The following is a 19431-nucleotide window of genomic DNA, read 5'->3' as shown; positions in this document are numbered from 1 at the left end:
AAAAAATCCCTCGCAGGGGTCCGCTCGGTGCGCGCAGCGCACGGACCCGCATTCGCGGCCCGACCGCCGAGGGGGTAGGACGCCGCGCGCAGGAGCGGGAGCGCCGTCGGGAATTTTCCCCAAAAAATCACGTCGACTCCCCTGGGAGACAGCCGAGAGAGAGTCTAAAGCGATCCGTAAGTGCGATTCGAGTCTCGGCTTACGAGCAGTGATACTCGCACCCTTCTTCTAGACCCTGGAAACGCCGGCTTGGAAGCGAGGAACGGGCCGGCTCTTTCGGTATAAGAACCACTTTCCGATCGTTTGGAGTGACCATATGGTCGACGACCGAGGGGCTCTTATGGACTGCTTAGGGGGCGCTTCACCCCTGGGACTGCCGGGACTCCTCCTTCCTCCTATTTACCCTTAGTACTTTTAGTGCACATTTATACGGTACTCTGTAACGTGGATCCTTTCGAGATGACCGAAAATCACTCCGAAAAGGATCCTCGAGATTTGCATGTTCATTGTAATCATATGTTACAGTGTATACAAGAAATAGGTAAATAGTTTGTACTTTTGCGGAGATATTCCTTTCAATCCTTTCCACCGTATCCGAGACCGTCTGGAAATTTCTGTCGGAAGGGGAGGACAGTCGTGCTCTGTACGGGTCCAAATTCAGTCTCGACGGGTCTTTTCGAGGCGTGCAATGCCCCGGTGTATACGGGGTGTATATAGCCGCTCACAGACCGCCCCGAGAGAGAAGGGTAATCCAGGGTGTAACAACAAAGAGTGCCACCGCCTTCCAATCGGGAGTTAATCAGAGAAACCGATTGCCCGAGGGTAGCGCCTTGGCTGCGGCGAAACGCTCCCGGAAAGCGAAAGAGGAAACCATGGGAGGGTTGCACTCTAAGTTCGCTTAGGGGGGATGAAAAAGGTCGGACCGCCGGGCTGGAAATCTCCTCGACGCGCTTTCAATTAGACCGGGGAATAGGAGGACCGCCGTAGAGGCAAAAGAGAGGCAGAAAGGGAGACGAAAACCCGGCCGGCGGTGGTCCGCGGTCGATTGATTCGTGAAAAGCTCTTTTCGAAGCCCGCGTATTCGCCTGTATCCCGCTCGGAAAATACGTTCTCAAACTCAAGTCCGAAAATAGTCGTTGGCTCCGAGCGGTACCTACTCGTAGGTATTGAACGATGCACGTGGAAAGAGATGTACAAGAACCAGCTCCATCCGATAAGCAGGGATGCTGGATGGAGGGTGCACCAGAGGGTGCTCCGAGCGTATATTGACTGCATTCGTTGATCGATACTCTGGACTTTTCCGACACGTCAGACTTCCATGAGACCCTGGCGAAAGTCATCGCACTCGAATCCCCCCGATGACGTCGAACGCACATGGCTTCGCATACTCCTTCGCGGTCTCTTCGAATAAATTCAGGTCGGTTTCCATAAGCTTCTTCATTTTCCTTTTTCTTTAATAATTAAACCACGCCTTGTCACCCGTGATAACGCGTTGGTTCTTGCGACCTGGATGGACTCCGAATTTTCTAATCGCACCCCTGGCCAGGACAAGGGGCAAAAAGGAGAGATGGGTCCGAACACGGACCGCCGTTGATTGATCGCGGAAAGTTTCGCCCCGGACCTATGTCGACCTACATCCACCTCGGAAAACGCGTATTAAAACCCAAGGTCAGTAGTTATCGACTTCGATGTAGGTGCGAGGGTGCAACTCCGATTCCGCCGATAAACCAGATAATGGCGAACGGAGCCGAGCAGAGGCGAAGCGAATACCTTCTCGATTGGTCGCGATCGATCGGGCGAGGTGAAAAGGAAGAGAGAAGCTCCAGTTAAAACCCTTCCCCTGTTCTCTCGGTCAGTCGCGTCCGAATTTGATGCTCTTCGCCTTATCTAAAATCCTTTATACCGGTCCTGCGATTTAGGCGATCCCGGAGAAATCCAGGAAATCCATTAAATCCGCGATCCAAAGACCGGCCACTCGGAGAACCCGAGTACTCCTCCCCGCCATGCGCACTTTCAATTACCCTCGGCGAATAGGAGATGAGCCAACCCGAGTATAAAAGGGAAAAGAGAGGTGCGAACATACGTTATACGGTCGATTAATCCGCGAAAAGCTTTCCCGGGACCTATATTCGGCTCTATCCGCCTCGGAAAACACGTGTTCAAACTCACGTCCGAGAATAGTCTTTGGCTCCGAGTGGTGCGCATTCGTCGGTATCGAGTGATATACGCAGGAATATAGACACGAGGACGGTCCGATAACGAGGCAGCGAAGAACGGAAGTGCATTCCAAGTGCACGTCCGTCATCGGAGAGGCGAACCAGGCCGAACCCTGTTTCTCGTTCCGGCGCCCCCAGAAAACCCTGATAAACGCCCGGCTCTTATCACCCCCCCGAGTTCTGACGCGACCCGTGGGGGAAAATCCACGTTTGAGGCGAAAACGAGCCGGTGATAATAAAAGTGGCGTAATAATGGTCATTGTACCGGGTCGCGGGTGCCAGGGGTGATATCGAGGTGCTCGCTGAAAGGGGTGGCGTCCCGATAGTGGGCTCTGATAACGCACCCCGGGGACCTCCGAGCCCGCTGCCGCGCCGGGGGTGCTCGTAACTTCGACCAGGCCCCGTTGGGGTGTACGGACCACCGACGAGGCGCTACATTAGCGCGGCATGTGCTTCTGACAGGCCTCGACGTCAGCAAATTGAAATAACGAATGCGGCCGGGGCTCGCTCCGACGCTCAAAGCGAGGCCACTGCGTCGGTTCGAAAGTTGCGTTAAGGGAAGTTACCTGGTGCAGCGGCCTCTTACGGTACGAGCGCGCCCTGGAGGCCCTTGCCGGGTGCCCCGTCTGCACGGGAAAACACCGTAAAATCAGGGAATACCTCGTTAATTCTAGGATTTCCCTTGTTCGAGGCAAAGGAACGTTATCAGGAACTGTTTTCAGATCTCCTGGACCTCGATTTCCGGGATTTAAATGCCTTCTCGATCGGGGGAGGGTCTAAGTGGCGGGAAAGGGGTCGCGAAAATTTGGACAAAAATTCATGGGGGGCGGAAAATCGGAGGTGGGCTTGGATCATCGAGGCGAGTCGGGGTTTGGTGCTCGCAAGGTCTCGGAGCTCCTCGGGAGATGGATATGGTATTTATAGGACGCGTTAGGGGAATGCCGGTGCACTCTCGATACGCGGTGGTCGCGCGGCCAAGACGCAGCGTATGGACCGCACTCCTACCTCCAACGGGAGCCAGGTTGCCGAGTGACGGATTTAACCGGCGAGTATTTCAGAAACGTGACGTTGACGTGACAGGACCGGCCGTCCCGCGCGGGCCATTGGCCATACCTCCAATTAATTTTGGATATTTATGCGCGCGACCCGCGGACCCGAAACGGTCACTTTTTCACCTATCGCGAGGAAAGGCCGAGGCTGGTTAGCGAGATGTGCTTCCGGTGCCTCCCGAGAGAGAGACCGATTCCGGGATTAGCTCGAAATCGAGGAAAAGGCCACCTCGGGTGTCAACCCAAAAGAGACTTCGATGCAGGAGTGACGGGGAGCTTGCACCTTCCGAGGAATTTTATCCACCAACATATTCCGACGATTCCATCCGTGACTTTGAAATCTGAGAATTAAGGATGCTGGATTAATATTCTCATTTAATACTCATGGTTTATTTTTTTTTTTTAATTATTCCCTCGCTCGAAGTATCGGTCATGTCGGAAACCCTTAGCCAGCGGTATGGCGTGTGAATTTTAGACGCTCGTTTGGCAGATATTGGGTGCTCCTTTTTTCTGAAAACTCGGGATGGACGGATTTTCACCGGCCGAAGAAAACGTCACTTAACGGCGCGAACGGTGACAATGGATCCGCTATTTCCGGGCTAACCCACATCCATCGAAGTATCCACGACAAACCGCGATCCATCGACGGGCTCGGCTCTCTCTCTCCGGACTTCGGCGGACTGGCCGTTCGCCAGAATTCGGAAAAGCGTCCAAACGGTTTGCAATCTGCTTTCGGACACTGAGTTTTACCCTCCCGTAAGAGTCGATCGCCGATACGGTCCATTTACGGGGATGGACGGCCACGCAGCGTCTCGTCGAACGAGCCGCGTCGCAATTCGGCCGCGTTTCGCGAGGACGGACTAAAATATACCCTGCTCATCCCCGATAAAATCCTAACGAAACCAGATATCTCCCGTATATTGTTACGGATTTTAAATACACCGCGAAGAGGAATAAAAAAAGAAGGGACCGGACGCGAAACATTTTTTTCGTCTTCTGTTGAATTTCCAACGCATATTCCAGTCCAACTTGGAGGAGTTTCTGCCTACGCGGGAACCAGGTTTCGTTTTATATAAAATCGGCACGGTAGAAAGGGGGAAAAAAAAGTGCAATCCTTTTGTTTGGCCTACGTTTGCATAACACGGTCTAGTTAGCGCGGCGAAAAGTAGAGTTCATTAGGGATACGCTGACGAAAGGGGGTCACTCGTATAGACCACGTGGTGACACGGATTCTTATCACACACCCGAGGTACCGTTTACTGGGTAAAATAAATACAGGTAAACGCGCTCCCGTACATGCTGTGTCGCACATCGGGCAATTTCCTGCTTTCGAAAATTCTCCCTCGACTGTCGGGTCTTTTGCCTCGTTTTGTCGAGGTACGATCGAAGACGCGTCTATCTCCGCGGGGCCCGAAGAGATGGACCACTTTCGGTCCAGCAGGTCGCAATTCCGGGGGATTCGAAATCGCGAAAGTGCAATCGACGAGGGAAAAGTTACGTTTCCGCGATAGTCGATCGCGGATTGGACGGAGGGCGGCGATTCCGTCTGCTCGATTTGCGGAAACTGATGAGCGGGTCAATGGCTCGGTGGGCCAACAATGTGCCTTCCGGTTTTATAAATTGCCGTTTCTAGTCCAGCTGCAAAACTGCGACGTCTTGCCGCAAACCCATCCAGACGCAATTACAAATAGGGAAAAAAAAATCCATTTATAAGCAGTCGTTGGTAAACGTCTATCGCAATTTAATTGCCTAATGGAATCATTTTGGAGCAGCTCTCGCGCATGGGTCGGCGCGGGGCGTTTCTTATTTTCTTACTCCCCTTTTTGCCGCTGTTAAACTTTAACGCGCTGTCGCGAAGTCGAGGCCGCACTTGGCGTTTTTACTCCCAAGGTGTGCGGCAATAATTCTCGGGGCTACAGCCCGCTGCGAAAGAATAAACTACTCCGCGGAGTTGTGCGTCGAAGTCGATCGCCGATACCGCCTGGCGGCGCCGATTCGTCCGCGCCCCGGTAATATGAATTATTGCCATACGGTGACATTTTTATTCCGAGGACGGCGATAGTTCACGCGGCTCTACCGGGTAGTAAAAAGCCGAAGTGATATTGCTCCTAAAGTTTCTTCCGCCGATACCCCGAGCCGTCCGACGCGTTTATGGAAACAAACGACTCGACGATACACGCCGGGATCCGATCCAGGTCCTCGTAGATTAGAACGGATTCCCCTCGATACGTGTCACGAAGATCCTTTTCGTTCCTATTCCGTAGCAACAAGAAAATCATGAAACCTCAACGGGAATAGCGATATCAAAGATATATATCCCCGAGTACTCGGCGCGACTTCTCCTCCATTTCTCGGCTGAAACTAAATCTCGTAATTTCCCGTTTAAAAATAAATCCTCCCCATCGGCCCAAGGCGAGAGGAGCATTATAATAAATTGCGGAAGTAATTACATGCTCGAAATGCAAACCGTTTACCCGGGAAGCGGCGCGATCATTAACGTATTCGCGTGCTGCAATTCCCGCCGAGGGTAGCAATCATCACCACGCGAAGAATACTTTCCGTACGTGCCCTAAGTACGCGAGGAGCCTCCGTCCTGTCACTTTAACGGGTCGTTGTGCACCCGGAAACCAGTTCGCGTCCTCGAGTGCTCCGCGGATTATTTTATCCGGACGATAACGATAATGCCCGGTGCACGCGTGGGTGCAGGTACGGGCACCGAAGTGCAGTCCCACAATTCCCCGCAGCGTTCATCCGCGAAGAGTCTCCTCTGGAAACATTGAGCTCCCTTTTCGTAATTTCACATCTTCGCAATGTGGCATTTTCGCATTTTCATAATTTCACATTTTCGCATTTTCACATTTTCGCATTTTCGCATTTTCACATTTTCGCATTTTCACATTTTCATAATTTCACATTTTCGCATTTTCACATTTTCGCATTTTCGCATTTTCACATTTTCGCATTTTCACATTTTCGCATTTTCACATTTTCACATTTTCATAATTTCGCATTTTCACATTTTCATAATTTCACAATTTCATATTTTCGCTTTTTCACCCTTTCGAAAATTCACCCAGGAAACGGACCACGCCCGGGCGGGTCAATAAACGAACCCTCGACTTGTGTCATTCAATCGCGTCGTTACACGGGTGACTTTTTACGGGCAATCGGAAGCCCGAGTATGCAGACGCATTCCCGAGGCATCGGGTCAGGAATTATCGCTTCCCCCGAGATCGGTGGGAAAGGATGAGCGTCCTTGCGATATCCTGACGCCACCCTTTCCTCTCGCCCTCTCGAAACGCGAGCTCTCGGCTGCTCGAATTTCCTGGGGTAAGAAGAGCCCCTCGAAACCTCGTATCCGTCCGGATTCCGCAACGATTCCGACCCCCGGCCCGCGACACCGGCCCTTCCGCCACCTGTCTCCGCAACCGGTCGCCCTTCCGCGAACCTATCGACGCGATTCAATTTACCGCCTAATTCCTTGACCCGAACCGCAGTAAATCCGCCGCGTCGCGTTATCGAGCCGTTCCGGCACGCGCGTAAAATTTACGTGTCGGTATACAACTCCGATTTCCGCCGGCCCCTACGTGATTTACGAGCGCGCGCACGCGCGGGCCTTCCGCGGGTGGAGGTGCGTTTCCGCGCGCGGCCGGCCCCCGATGTTTGCCTTGCATCGCCGCGACGTTTCCGTGGATCCTCGCGGGGATGTTTGCGCGACGTCAAGGGTGTCGTCGCGGATTTAGTGCGCCTCGGCCAGGGCTTTTGTACGTCTCTTCGGGGTCCCGGCTACCCTTCGGATTTATTCCCGGCTCTCCACTCCCATTGGAGCCTCCCTTTTTTCCTCGATTTTAGGATTACACATTTTTTTTCCAGCATTTCTCGGATGTTCCCGTCTAGCCTACCGCGCGGGGTATTTCCTTGGCGAGGTGGACGGAATAAAATCCCGAAAAATTCCCGCCAGGGTGGAATTATTTGCGGGTAAAGATTTCTCAAGACTGGAGCGGGGCATTTGGGATCACCGAGCGATTATAATTCCCGGGGATTTAATCAGGGGCGGCGGAATTTCAATTACTCCGTCGTCGCGGGCCATGATTTTAAAACGGGCCGCCGTATCACTTCCGCGTCGCCTCCGTGAATGGCGCTAATAACCGAGCCTTGACCTTCCCCAACAGGGCCTAGGGTAAAGGGAAATTTTTACGGCCAAGGGTCGTTAAACTCTCTCCACCCCAGGGCGGCCCTTTACAAGGACCCTGGGACAGGGTGAATTCCGAGCTCTTGGTCGGCCGAGTCCACTATTATCTAAATTGGTGCACTCGCGCGAGACTTCGGAAGCTCCGTCGCCTCGCGTTACCGCGGAAACGCGGAAACGCGGAAACTCCCGCAAAAGGTCCCCCTTTCGCGAGTCCTCGCGATGAAATATCGCGGAAAACCTTTGAGATTACCGCGGCGCGGTAACCGAGGGGGGCCGCTCGCAGCGGGGAGAGAGGAAATATTTGAGCTCTCGTGAAAATTCATGAAAAATTCTCTCTCCTTTCCCCGAGCTTTGAGGGGGTGACCTTCGTTACTTTTTCACGGTTTTCAAAGCTCGCAGCTTTTTCAACTCTCGAGGTCTTTTGCCGGCGCTCCGCCTCGTCGTCGAAGCGCTTAACCTCCCAGGGCCGAGAGTTTACGGGAGGGCTCGATTTTCCTCTGGGACCCTTTCGAAGTCCGCGTTGCCCTCTTCGGGGCTCGCCGTGCGTTGGACGGCTAAAACAAACAAACTTTCGACACCTTCCATCGGATATCCGCCGATAATATCGCGGATTCGCTCCTTGACTCGAGGACGCACCCCGAAAATTGGATCCTCCAGGCCAGATCGCGTTTCGTTCTCCAAATCGCTCCAAATCTTCCCTTCCGGTTCACTCGACCCGCTCGCTTCAACCCACTAAGATCTCCTCGTTAAATCTAATTTTTTTCAATTTTAGCAAAATATTATAGATAATTAAAATTTTTTTACTCGTGCTTCAATGTACCGAATTGTGACACTTGGAGCGATCTACCGCGACATTCGACCGGTAATTACTAAGTGTCAAATTTCGTCCTGAAAGATGTTATCCATTCCACCAGATATTTTTCCGCGTGCGAGTCAGTTCCTTCCCCGAGAGTGCCGCGAGATGCGGAAGCGCCGCATCGGGAAAAGCGGATCCGGGGATAATTCGATAGTCCGGTCCAACGCTTCCAGTTGGCCACGTGGATTTCACGTTTTTTTCGACCTGACACCTATGAGGAGGTCTCATGAGCAGAGGAGTCGGCGACCGTCCCCGATCAATCGGCGATGCGCGAGGCCCGATCTGAATTTTAAAGTGACTCACCTGCTCGATTCGAAGGCCCCCGCGGAGGAATTTAAAATTTAGAATAACCCCCTCGATGAATAACCTAACTGGACGAGCCGCCGTGCTGCCGGGCTTGTCGGATTAATTTATTCCCCGGAACTTGACCTCCCCGCGCTTCCGGTCTCGCTCCCTTCCTCATCCTAGAAAAGTCTAGGAAATTCGGGACTCGGACCTCCTCCGCACCCTTCGTCGGTATCGCGCCCACGTGTCCGAGAAATTTCGAAATTTACTCCTCCACGTGGAAGGGTTGTCGCGGGGTAAATAGTCCGATTGCTTATCGCCGATTAAAACGCCGATTACGATCCAGCCACTTATTAGCGCGTCACGCCGCGTCGACACGCAACGTGGTCAGTCCACGAGACCTTGCCGCGATATTAAAAAATATCCGTGGCTTAATAAGAGTGGACGTTAATTTTGATACCGTGTTTGAAAGGCGCCATACGCGGGGAATAATCCTTTCGCCGGATTTCTCCGCGAGTCTGGATTTTATTCATTAATTAACTCCGGGAGCATTTTATTTCTTAGGAGTTGTCCGGGGGTCTCGTTACGTCGCCGTCACCCTTCCGGCGAATTTGTCGTCCACGCGTCACCCTTTATTGCGGCGAGCCGCACCCTCGTTTCTTTTGAATTCCACCTTCCTTGACGGCGGCGTAAATTCAGGCCGCATGGCGACTCTCGAACGGTCTCGGGCTCGTTTTTAAACGAGTCCGATGGAAGCCGGGGAAATTTATTATCCGGAGCCTCGACTTTAGGTGATTCCGACATCGCACCCCTGCGCCGACCTCGCGGCGCGGCACTCTAGAAGATTGGCCGGGCTTCCCTGAAAACCTAATGTATTTATGTATGTCCTTCTCTTTCCGTCTCGCCGGGTGCCCCCTTACCTGTCTCTCTCTTCCGCCTCGTGACATTGGCGCGAATCGCGTTGTCGGGATTGCGGGGCGAACGCGGACGTGCACGGGAATACCTTCCCCGGAACGCAGAGTTCGGAGTGGATGTGGGAACCGATCCTCGCGAATTCGGGCCAGGAATGTCAATTCGGAGTGGTTTATGCAGGGTAATACGGGATCGAGAGGGCAGACCTCGAGGGAGGATCCTCCGTTGATCGTGATCAGAGAGCGAGGACGACTCGAGAGGAGAGATAGGTCAGGGATGCCGCCCTTTGGGGTCCCGATCGATTTCCGCGTCACCCCCTTCCGCGACTAAATCGATGGATCGGGGAAAAATCCAGGTTAAAAATTTTTCAGGATTTTTGAGGATACTCCAAAGATACCTCCTAGCGAGCAGGGGTAGGTCAAGGATGCGACTCCTGAGGCCGGGATTAATTTCTATATTTCTCCGGCCTCCCTTCCGGAGCGATTCTCCCTTTCTACCAGTCCGTGCGTCACGATCCGACTTTAATTATTTCTCCTGGCGGTGTTTTGCGAGCGTCGACCTCGGTTCGCGAGGTAATGTATAAATTACAATAAATTCAAAGGGTCGTAGGTCGGAGGGAATGCGCATTCGGTATTACAGGAGAGTACAGTTCCCACAGTAGGGTTACGCGGTTCATCGATCGAGCAGCAGCTTCTGGGACGAAGTCAACGTTCGCGACAGCTTACGCACGGCTCTGCTCGTAAGTGGACTTCCGCGATCGAAGTGTCATCGACACCGTTCTATGATCAATTGACCGACGGCCCGTTTCGAGATATGGAACAGCTGGTGGCGATGTCTCGTCGTCGGTTCATTTATTTCGACAAATGGACCCTCCGGACTTGGGAGGTGAAACGAGGGTTCCGCTCTTCGCGGTACCCGAAGGAGATGTTTCGCTCCCGTTTCCCTCCCGGATAGGGACACGCAGGGTCGTCCTTCCCGATTGACGTTTCAGACATCCGGGGCCCCGGATTTCCGGGGACATTCCGGTCAGGATCGGGCGAGTACCCGAAGGCACATAACGCTCGATTTCGCGTATTCCGGGGAGGAATGTCAATCCAAGCAAGGCCTCGTTCAGCCGACCGGGAGTTACGGTTGCGTGTACGCGGGCCGTATTTACGAGTCACTAAACGCCACTAACGACCCATAACCCGGGTCTTTGCTACTTCTGCCCTCTTTCTTATATATCCGACCCCTCGTGTACTCGATATGGCCGGCGAACTCGGTCGAGGGAGCCGAACGACGTTCCTCGTCCGGCAGAACCAGATGACGGTTCTCCTTCTCGAACCTGGGTGACGCACTTTTCTCTTCGATATCAAATAAATATCAAATGTCGATCAAATGACCCTCGGACGACGCGACTAAACGACGCCTTCCTTGGGTTTCTCCCTCGACGTAGGAACACCGGCTCTGATGTTATGTTTTTTTTTTTCTTCCTATTTTTCTTTTTCTTTCATCCACTAAGAGGATCTGTCTCTTGATACCTCGAGGAGAGAAACTCGATTCGGCGACTCCTGGAGGTGCGGTTCTCCGGATTCTCGCGCGATGAAGGCCTCTGGGAGAGAATTTCGGCACGGAGGGCCGGGAATTCCGGCAACTTGGATGTCCCTCTGGGGACCGGAATTTCAGGAATTCCCTGGCCGAGTAATTTTCCACACAAGATCCCTCACCTGCCCTACCCCGGAATAATTTCTACTCGTTTGACCCGGACAACTCGCGAATCAGCAGCCCCACTCCGGGGCTCGTTCCATCGAATTGTCGAGTTTACGTCCCCCCTCGCCCTGGATATCGAGGGACACCTCGACGAAGTTCGAGCGACGCCGAAGAGGCGTTGCAAACCCCATGGGTCCTTCCAAAAAGCGAAATAATCGAGCCGAGAGGTAATCCCACCCTTCTAGAATTCGAAAGCGGGAAATAAAGACCTCAGCCCTTGGCCAAAAATTAGAGCCGTTCGTTAACCACTCCGGAAACGATCAACCCTCTCCTCCCCTGGGAATTTCTGGGAAACCGTTAACCCGTTACATTTTTTAATCCATTTTTCTCGAGGTAACGTCGCGCGGTTTTTATCGCCCCATATATTCATGCGAAGATGAGTGTCCGGATCATAAATGAAAATTCGGGGACATCAAAAGGAGGCTCTAACTTAGGGTGATTTATCGCGCCAGCTCTGTAGGGCTCCGAAATTTCACTCGGAAATATTTCCCCCTCCCCGGAAATTAACGATTAATTGCGAACTCCCGAACCGTAGACCTCTGGAAACTTTGCTTCAGGTTTCAGAAATTTTTGGAAAATTTCCGAAAAAATTCAGGACGTAGGTCGCCGATTAGGAGGACGCGCAAATACATTGTTGGACCCTTCCTTAAGCTGGTCTCGTAATTTCGGCTATGTAGAGCATTCCTGTCCGCTGCCGATGCAGGCGCGTATATGCCTCGTAAACGTCGCGAAAATACCAGCCGAGTATAAATTTTCGCGGACACGGCGACACACGCGAGATAGGACGAGAGAGAGTTGCTTTCGGCCGTAAATCCGCGGATAAGCGAAGGTACGACACAGGAGTTCCTTCGAAATAAATCGGAAAGCTCGATCAAAATTCATTTCTCGGCCGCGCGCCGAGCTTTTGGGTATGCAGGAGCTCTTCCGCGCGGAAGTGCATTTGCAAGCTAAATCCGGGGAGAATTTTTCGACCCACTTTTACGGCCTTCCGACCGCATCTTCGACCGATTCCCAGGAACAACCGGGATAGTTCCTCGTTAATGCGTCCCCCCTTCTCGGGAAATTGTGTCGAATCGCGTTAGTCGGTCTAACTTTTCGCGCGGCGCGAGTAATGACGAATTTTCGAGCCGCGGCGGACCGGCGAGTTCACGAGGATGGGTTCTCCAAGTAACTCGCGTAATAACTGTTTTATCCCGCTAACTGTGTAATTTGTTTGCGCACTCTTCGCGCGGAAAGGGAACCTCTCCCGATGTCGTTTGAAATTGAAATGGCCAAGGAATTTTGCGATCGATTTTCCGGGTGAGAGGTGAAACGCGTAAAACGGATCTCTCCCGTAAACTTGGGCCATTTGATCGGGAAATTGTCTCTCCCCGGCTTGTAATTTCATTGCACCTTTGAGGGGCTTTTTCGACTTTTGGAGGAAGGGACTCCTCCGACCAGTCAAATAATTAGGGTATTTAAATAGCCCAAGGAATAAATTATGGAGGGTATTTGCGGACGAGTCGATCCCTCGTCGCCACGCCGCGCCGGATGAAGGGTGGAGGCCGGAGTCGCAGTGCGGAAATTCGGGAAAATTTATTTCGATCGCCTTCGAGGACACGTGCCGGCGTCACGATTTCGGAAAAATCATCCCTCGACGTCCGGAAAATGTGGGTCGTCGATGGTTTCCACGAGAAGCCCAGGACACCTGGAAGCTTGCGGAAAGCTTGCTCGCGGAGGGCGGGTCTTGCTTACAAAGGAGGAAAGGTCCTTATACCGAGCTCGGCCCGGAGGGCCCGGCCCTCGTTACCGGCGAGGAAATCACTGATTTTTTTGAAAGGGAACGCACCGGCCCGGAAAAAAAATATACCTTGAACCGCATTGAATATGTATCCGTATAGAGAGACAGGGAGCGGCCGCGCTCCGAACCTACGGTCTCCGGTAACGTCGTTGCATCGGTAAAAAAGGTGCATTAAATGGATGCGCTGATTGAATGCGGAATCAGAATCGGGACCAGGTGCGACGGGAGCCAACGAAGCGGAGGTGCAACGGAAATTGGAGCGCGAGTGGAAATTAAATGAAAATAAAAATTGGAAATATATCCTTTCCTCGAGTCATTTTCGGGGATCCGGTCGTTTCTCCTTCGACTCCCGAGATCGCTTATCGGAGACGCGCGTAAAACTTGAAGGGTATTAGGACTATGCCTTCCGACGGCATTTGCCGAAGAGGCTCGAGAAGCTTACACTTCCCGGTCTTCTTCGAGGTTGCTAATGCCGCAACATTCCCGTGCCGTTCAAAACTTTTCCTGCCACCTATGGACTTTTCTGGCTGCGACGTTAACGACTCACGGCGACAGTTCTTGTCACGATGACTCGGATTGGAGCGGACCTTGAGGTAGCTCTACAAAAGGGTGTTTCTTTTTGTTCCTTCCCCGCAGCGGTTTCGCGCCTTTTATCTCTAATAATTTCCGCCTCCGGATGGGAATATTTTTCCCGGTCCGCGGTGGCGCCTGGTGGTCGGCGTAAAGGGGTTATTTTTATCAACGAACGAGAACGGTTTGTCCTGGTCAGAAGTTAAAGACGAAATATGGGGAACGGCAGAGAGGAATTGCGTCAATACGAGCGGATGTCGAACACCCGGAGAGGGTCTCTCGTGTCGGATCGCGGTAATTTCCCAGATGGCCGCTACGCGGACGGAAAAGTGCAACGCATACCGTAAACTGCTTTAAAATCCAGTGACACGGCCCGCGATAATAATTATTTCCACCTAGCGGGGCGACATCGGCTATAATACCGATATGCAAATCTCTAAACGCGCGGCCGGGTTCCAACGGGGCCTCCATTAACGAACAACGTGCACTTTTCGTAAAATCAAGAATTAATATCAGGCCGCGTTATTAACGTTACCTCCCCTCCCTGGAATATCCGCGATCGGAGCGGAGCTCCACGGCGATTTAAAAATACCGTCAAAAAATATTTCCCACCGCAGTTTGTATAAAAAAAAAATAAAAAGATCATCCAGAAAAATCTGGCTGCAGTTCGAGGGCGGCTAGTCGGTGGAAATAATTTATATTCCTTTTTTTTCCTGTGCGTCACATCCAGAACGAAAAAAGGTCCCACTGTCGGGACAAATGTCGACGGAGGAAAAATGAAAACGCGGATACGGAGCGTTACAAATTCAGTCCCGAGACGGCCATCGCGGTCTTTCTTCCGCGCAATCGATATCTCGGTATTACCTTCTCCTTCCCGGAATCTGAATTCTCAGAAAATACATCACACCAGGAGGCCGACACGAGAACAAGCTGTCGCGGCCGGAGCCGTCGTGCATTCATGGATCCAATTTGCACACATCGAACAGTCGGCCGCACGAAAAATAAAAGCGATTTCCCTTTAGCGGCCGCCGTCTCCGATTCTCTCCCATACATTTGCAATCGAACGCGATCGGTTTCGTCTTTCTCCGGCGATCGATCCGCGATACTCTATGGAAAGCTCCCACGAGCGCCGGCTCGCTCTCCATTCCCCGGGACCTCTAGGCTTTCTCCTATGAATAAAAGTGCACAATACAAGAGGAATTACCTTCTGTCCAGAGAACATTTAAAACCGCTCACCGTAAGACGCTAAAAAATTGTCGAGTTGCCCCGACACGACCGCCACCTTGCACCTCGAGTGATCTCTCTCGCGTTACAGCTAACGCGCAATCGCCTCCAATAAATTGCCTCCCGGCACTTTCGATTCCTCTCGAAGGGAACACGTGGAAGAACCTTCCGGGAGCGCGAGGAAAGATCCCGCCCCGAGATTCGTCGATCGAATTTCCTGTGGAAAATTCCGAAAGGCTCATCCGGCGCGCGGTCTCCTCTTTCCGCGGCGCTTTTATCGGGCGTATCTTTAACGCGGGACTATCTCGCCTTTTCGGGCTTGTCGGCTCGTGGGACGAGAGAAAAGCTCCTCGTAAATGCCGGCATGCTCGGTGCGTTCCCCACAATCGAGCAGTCGTAATTCAGAGTACGTCCTAGGCCAGAGGCGAGGCGAGATTCCGCGCGAGAGAGAGGCAGAAAATCCTTGGCCGTTCCAGATCGGCATTGCCGATCGGTGGGAACGCTCCGTCGACTTTCGCGACTCATTAGCGTCCTGGAATTGCGCGCCTCCAATTAATTTCCCAGCAGGGGCAGGGGAGTCGAAACGGGTCCAGACCTTTCTCGACTCTCCGGTAGCTTCCAACTTGGGCGAACGTGGATTGCTGGGCTCTTTCGTCCTCTGCACCCTTCCTGGGCTCTTTCGAAATACCCCTTCGAGGTCGTGGGACATGTACGAGGTGCAGGGAATGTGGAGCACGAGGCACAAGAGTCGAGCACGGGGAACAGAGCTCCATGTACCAAGGGATGCTGGCGAGCCTCGATCGTGTCGCTTGTCCTGAGATTTTATCCCCTGCAAATGGGAAGATACTCGCCCTTAAGGATCCTCTGCCTCTCTAGTGATTCTTCTAAACATTTTAATTTATTTTTTTATTTAATTTCTGGGCATTTTTACTCGAGCCGCGAAGAGACAATGATTCGGGACGTCGGGAGGGATGCGTCTCGTTTGGCATTTTTATGTTTTGTTTAAATCAATTAAAACACGTATCGAGAAATCCTCGTTGCCCCCTGCGGTTCGAAACATGAGATATTTTGTAATGCAATCAAATGAATGTATAACCAACCCGGGGAAGGGGGAGAAATAAAATTCGCGGAAATTCGTCGACTAAACTAATTCCACCGTTCGCTTCCGTTTCCATTGACGCATCGAGTGCACGCCAGGTGGTTTTTAACTGCACGCAATATTTCCCATGACCGTGTATAAATCAACCGTTTACGCGGGAATAACGAGGAAATTTCGCCCCATTTTTTTTCCCCCGCAATTATTGCTACGATAAAACTCTACTTGGTGGGCGCAGTTTGGAAATGCATTCCCCCCTGCCCTCGCGCATTTTTTCTTGCCCGAGTATCGAGTCGGGATTTATGGTCCCGCCTGGCGGACTTTTTGACCCAATTTTTATTCACTCCGAGTGCGGAAAGATGCAAATCGACGCGGGGCCATTGTGTTAGGAAATTAGCGGTACGTTATTCGTGACATAAATTATCATTCCGAGAGCCCCGGGATAAGGGGTGGAGGGGACCGCGTGCACTTCCGTGCATTGCGCCTATTATTTGCGATATTCAGAAAGTCAGAAGTCATTTATCACGGGACGTATTATCGCGCCGACACTCGCTTTACATATCGGGTACTTACTGCGGGAAAATCGCCACTAAAAAAGAAAGGGACCCTTTTCCTGGCATTCTGTATTTTTTCCTTGGGTCTCGTTTCGGTCGTCTGCATTCTCGCAATTTTTCCTCGCATCGCGGACAATTCCTCGGGATATTTTCCGCGGACGTTTAATCGCGGCCGCGGTTTTTTCCCCCGAGCTCTCGCGCAAGAAGGTCCGACTCGCTTTGGGACTTCCTTTTTGCACCCTCGGGACTCCAGAGTCTCTCTGGGAAATTTTGAGCCCGACTCGCGCGTTCGCGGCCCGAGTGCGAATGCCTGGAGCGTTTGCCATATTGCCGCGATAAATTATTATAATAAAGGGGGACCGAGTTGGAATTAAGCACCGGCGACCCAATGAGCGCGCCGGTCGACAGAGGCGTTCCTGTGTCCTGCAGACGAATTCTCAATTAAAGGTGATCCGTATAGGCGTGATTGTCACGCGAGAAGATCCGAACAGCTGTTCGGTATAAATACGACTCGGTCGAAAGGCACGGCTTTGGCTTGCGAGAGATATCTCGGACTGTAGAGCTCATCAGCGCAAGTACGCCCCGAGTAATTACCAAAGCACCAAAGCGCTCTCGGAATGCGTCCCGAAAATGCTTGGGAGAATTATCCCGCGACCAGGGAAACCCCCTGGCAGGGAAAACATTTTCGGAATTTCCGAAACTTATAAAAAAAATCTCCAATATTTTTTGCGACCTTTTTCGAGGCCCTTCCACTTATCAGCCAGCGAGGTGGAGCGCGGTTCGCGGTGCTCGTTAACGTTGTGCGGTGAAACCGGCGAAAAAAAATGTGTCTCTTAGTCGGGGACACTTTGTCAACCCTAAATTAACCCCCTTATCTTTGATCCTATTTCGGATCCGCAAGATGGGCGGTTACTGCATCGAGGTCGTAGAAAACTGGGATGAAGTGGAGGAATGCTTCCAGGTTTCTTCTTTTTCTTTCCCTTTTCTCGTATTTTCGTGCACCCGGGTGATTTATTTTTTCTCTCGGCAAATTAGTGCGCCCAAACGATCTCTCACGTTTCCCACGACAGATGTCTCTCGTCGAGCTCGTGTAACGTTTCCCTTCATTTCTCTCTTTACAGCCCACGAAGCTCAACGTCTACAAGAACGATGCCGAGAGCTGGGACTACACCTCGCCGACGCTGGGTAAGTTTCCCTTTTATCATTATTCGTGTACTTTTGATGTTACTCCCGATCTATGACGATTCGCGCCGCGCTTTGACCAGTTCCAAAGAGCACCGGCGAATTGAGAATTATTCCGTCAATTTTCCGCCGTTCCGCGTTTGTGCCTCGAGTACTTCCGGCCCTAGTCGCTCCCCCTGGTCGAGATTTTTTGCCCATTTTTCCACATTTTTTCCACTTTTACCCCTACCGTCGATCTTCCACTCGGCGCGAATTATCGCCATCCAAACTTCTCGCGAGCTGTTAATTAAAAAAAGGCGAGACGGTCAACTCGAATTTCAAGAATCAGCCGAGAATTTCGGGCATCCGCCCCTGGCACACAATGCATCATTTAACCGGACGTTACATGCCGAGGGAAAAATTCCACCCGGAGGGAAAATGTTAATTGGACGCGAATTTCACATTCCCTCGATGAGCCGAAAAATGAAGCGAAAGTAATGAAATAAATTGCTCATTTATTGACATCCAATCAGGGATATTCCGTAATTTATCTCCCAGCTGATATCCTATTAAAAGCTCGACTCGCAGTCCTTGCAGGGGAGTTGCACTTCCGGGATATCGAGTAGTAAGAGTTATCGGATACTCTACTTGTTAGATATCTCTTTTTTTTTCCCATGACGTGCCTTTCATCGGACGTTGCGATTCATTCCGATCGATGTCATACCGAGCGATATCATACGAGAACCGATCGATGTCATAATCGCTGGCGATCGTCATTGCAAGGATCGGTCTTTCCGGGGGAGCACTCGGAACTGTTCGGAACTAGCCTGGACAAGCTCTGGCCGATATCGCTCTTAATCCTCAACAAGTACGGAACGGTGTCGTGGGAATGGAACGGAATGGCCGAGGCACGGGAGAATTCTCAATCGCCGAGTTGTATCGCGCAGCGACCCACAAGGGCGATCGGGCGTGCTTATCACCCGCTATCACCGAAGGGTCGAACCCATCGGTCGATAGATCCCACCTGACTGCCGCATTCGGATGAATATTGACGTAACATTAAGTGACACCAAGTGCAGACTTTGAGGCTCGCGCCAGTGACCGCGTACCGAGGAAAATTCCCTCATTGTTCCATAAATCTTATTTTCTAATAAGTGATAAATTTTCTAAAGAATTTAATTCGGCATCTTAGAGCCCCGCACCTCCAAGGGCGAAATTTCTCATCGGTGTAGGAAACATTGGGATGACGAATTTTATTGGTGATTGGATTAATTAATTTTCTTGGGACGTTATCTCGTCCCGCTTTGAAGCGATCAGCTGATCCTCCATCGCGTACCGGTTATGGCGTCAAGCATCAAAGTTCGCACCACCTCTTCAACATGGTTTTGCCGTAAGACCGACATCGAGAGGCAGCACTCTCGGGCCTGTACTCTCTCAAAAAGCAATTGACACTCGAACACAGCCCCACAAGAGCGGCAAGCCCCGTCGAGTGGGGGTGCGATACACACACGACCGGATAAGGGATGCTCCAGTTAGGGGAGTACGTCACGCCCTGAGATGATTCCGGAACGGATCGGGGCAAACTGGCCAGGTCATGTGAATCCGCCCTCGGAGAATTTCGGGAAACGCGGAATTCCGCGCTTTTGCGAAAAACACACTTTCTCTCGGCCTCCTTCTCCCGCCCGACCCCCTCTCGCTCCCTTTTTCTCTCTCTCTGCCAACCATTGGAATTGAACACCGCCGCCCGTGCCAGCTCGTTAACACTTGAAATAGAAACAAATACTTTT

The 19431-nt window shown here is 51.9% G+C and overlaps 1 protein-coding gene across 1 annotated transcript in view; it reads left to right on the top strand.

The window, feature by feature from the left end:
* Positions 1–19431, top strand: part of LOC105698110 (heterogeneous nuclear ribonucleoprotein L) — a 108531-nt gene that overhangs the window by 53444 nt on the left and 35656 nt on the right. Inside the window, exon 6 of the mRNA XM_012422072.1 lies at positions 17605–17668. Within this exon, the coding sequence (XP_012277495.1) occupies positions 17605–17668 (64 nt within the window). The remainder of the gene's footprint in view (positions 1–17604; positions 17669–19431) is intronic.

Source organism: Orussus abietinus, unplaced genomic scaffold (genome assembly GCF_000612105.2).
Source record: "Orussus abietinus isolate OABI.00-Male unplaced genomic scaffold, Oabi_2.0 scaffold1, whole genome shotgun sequence".
In the NCBI taxonomy this organism is placed as follows: Eukaryota; Metazoa; Arthropoda; class Insecta; order Hymenoptera; family Orussidae; genus Orussus; species Orussus abietinus.
The sequence above is the reverse complement of the archived record's forward strand: the minus strand, read 5'-3'. Positions and strand labels throughout refer to the sequence as shown.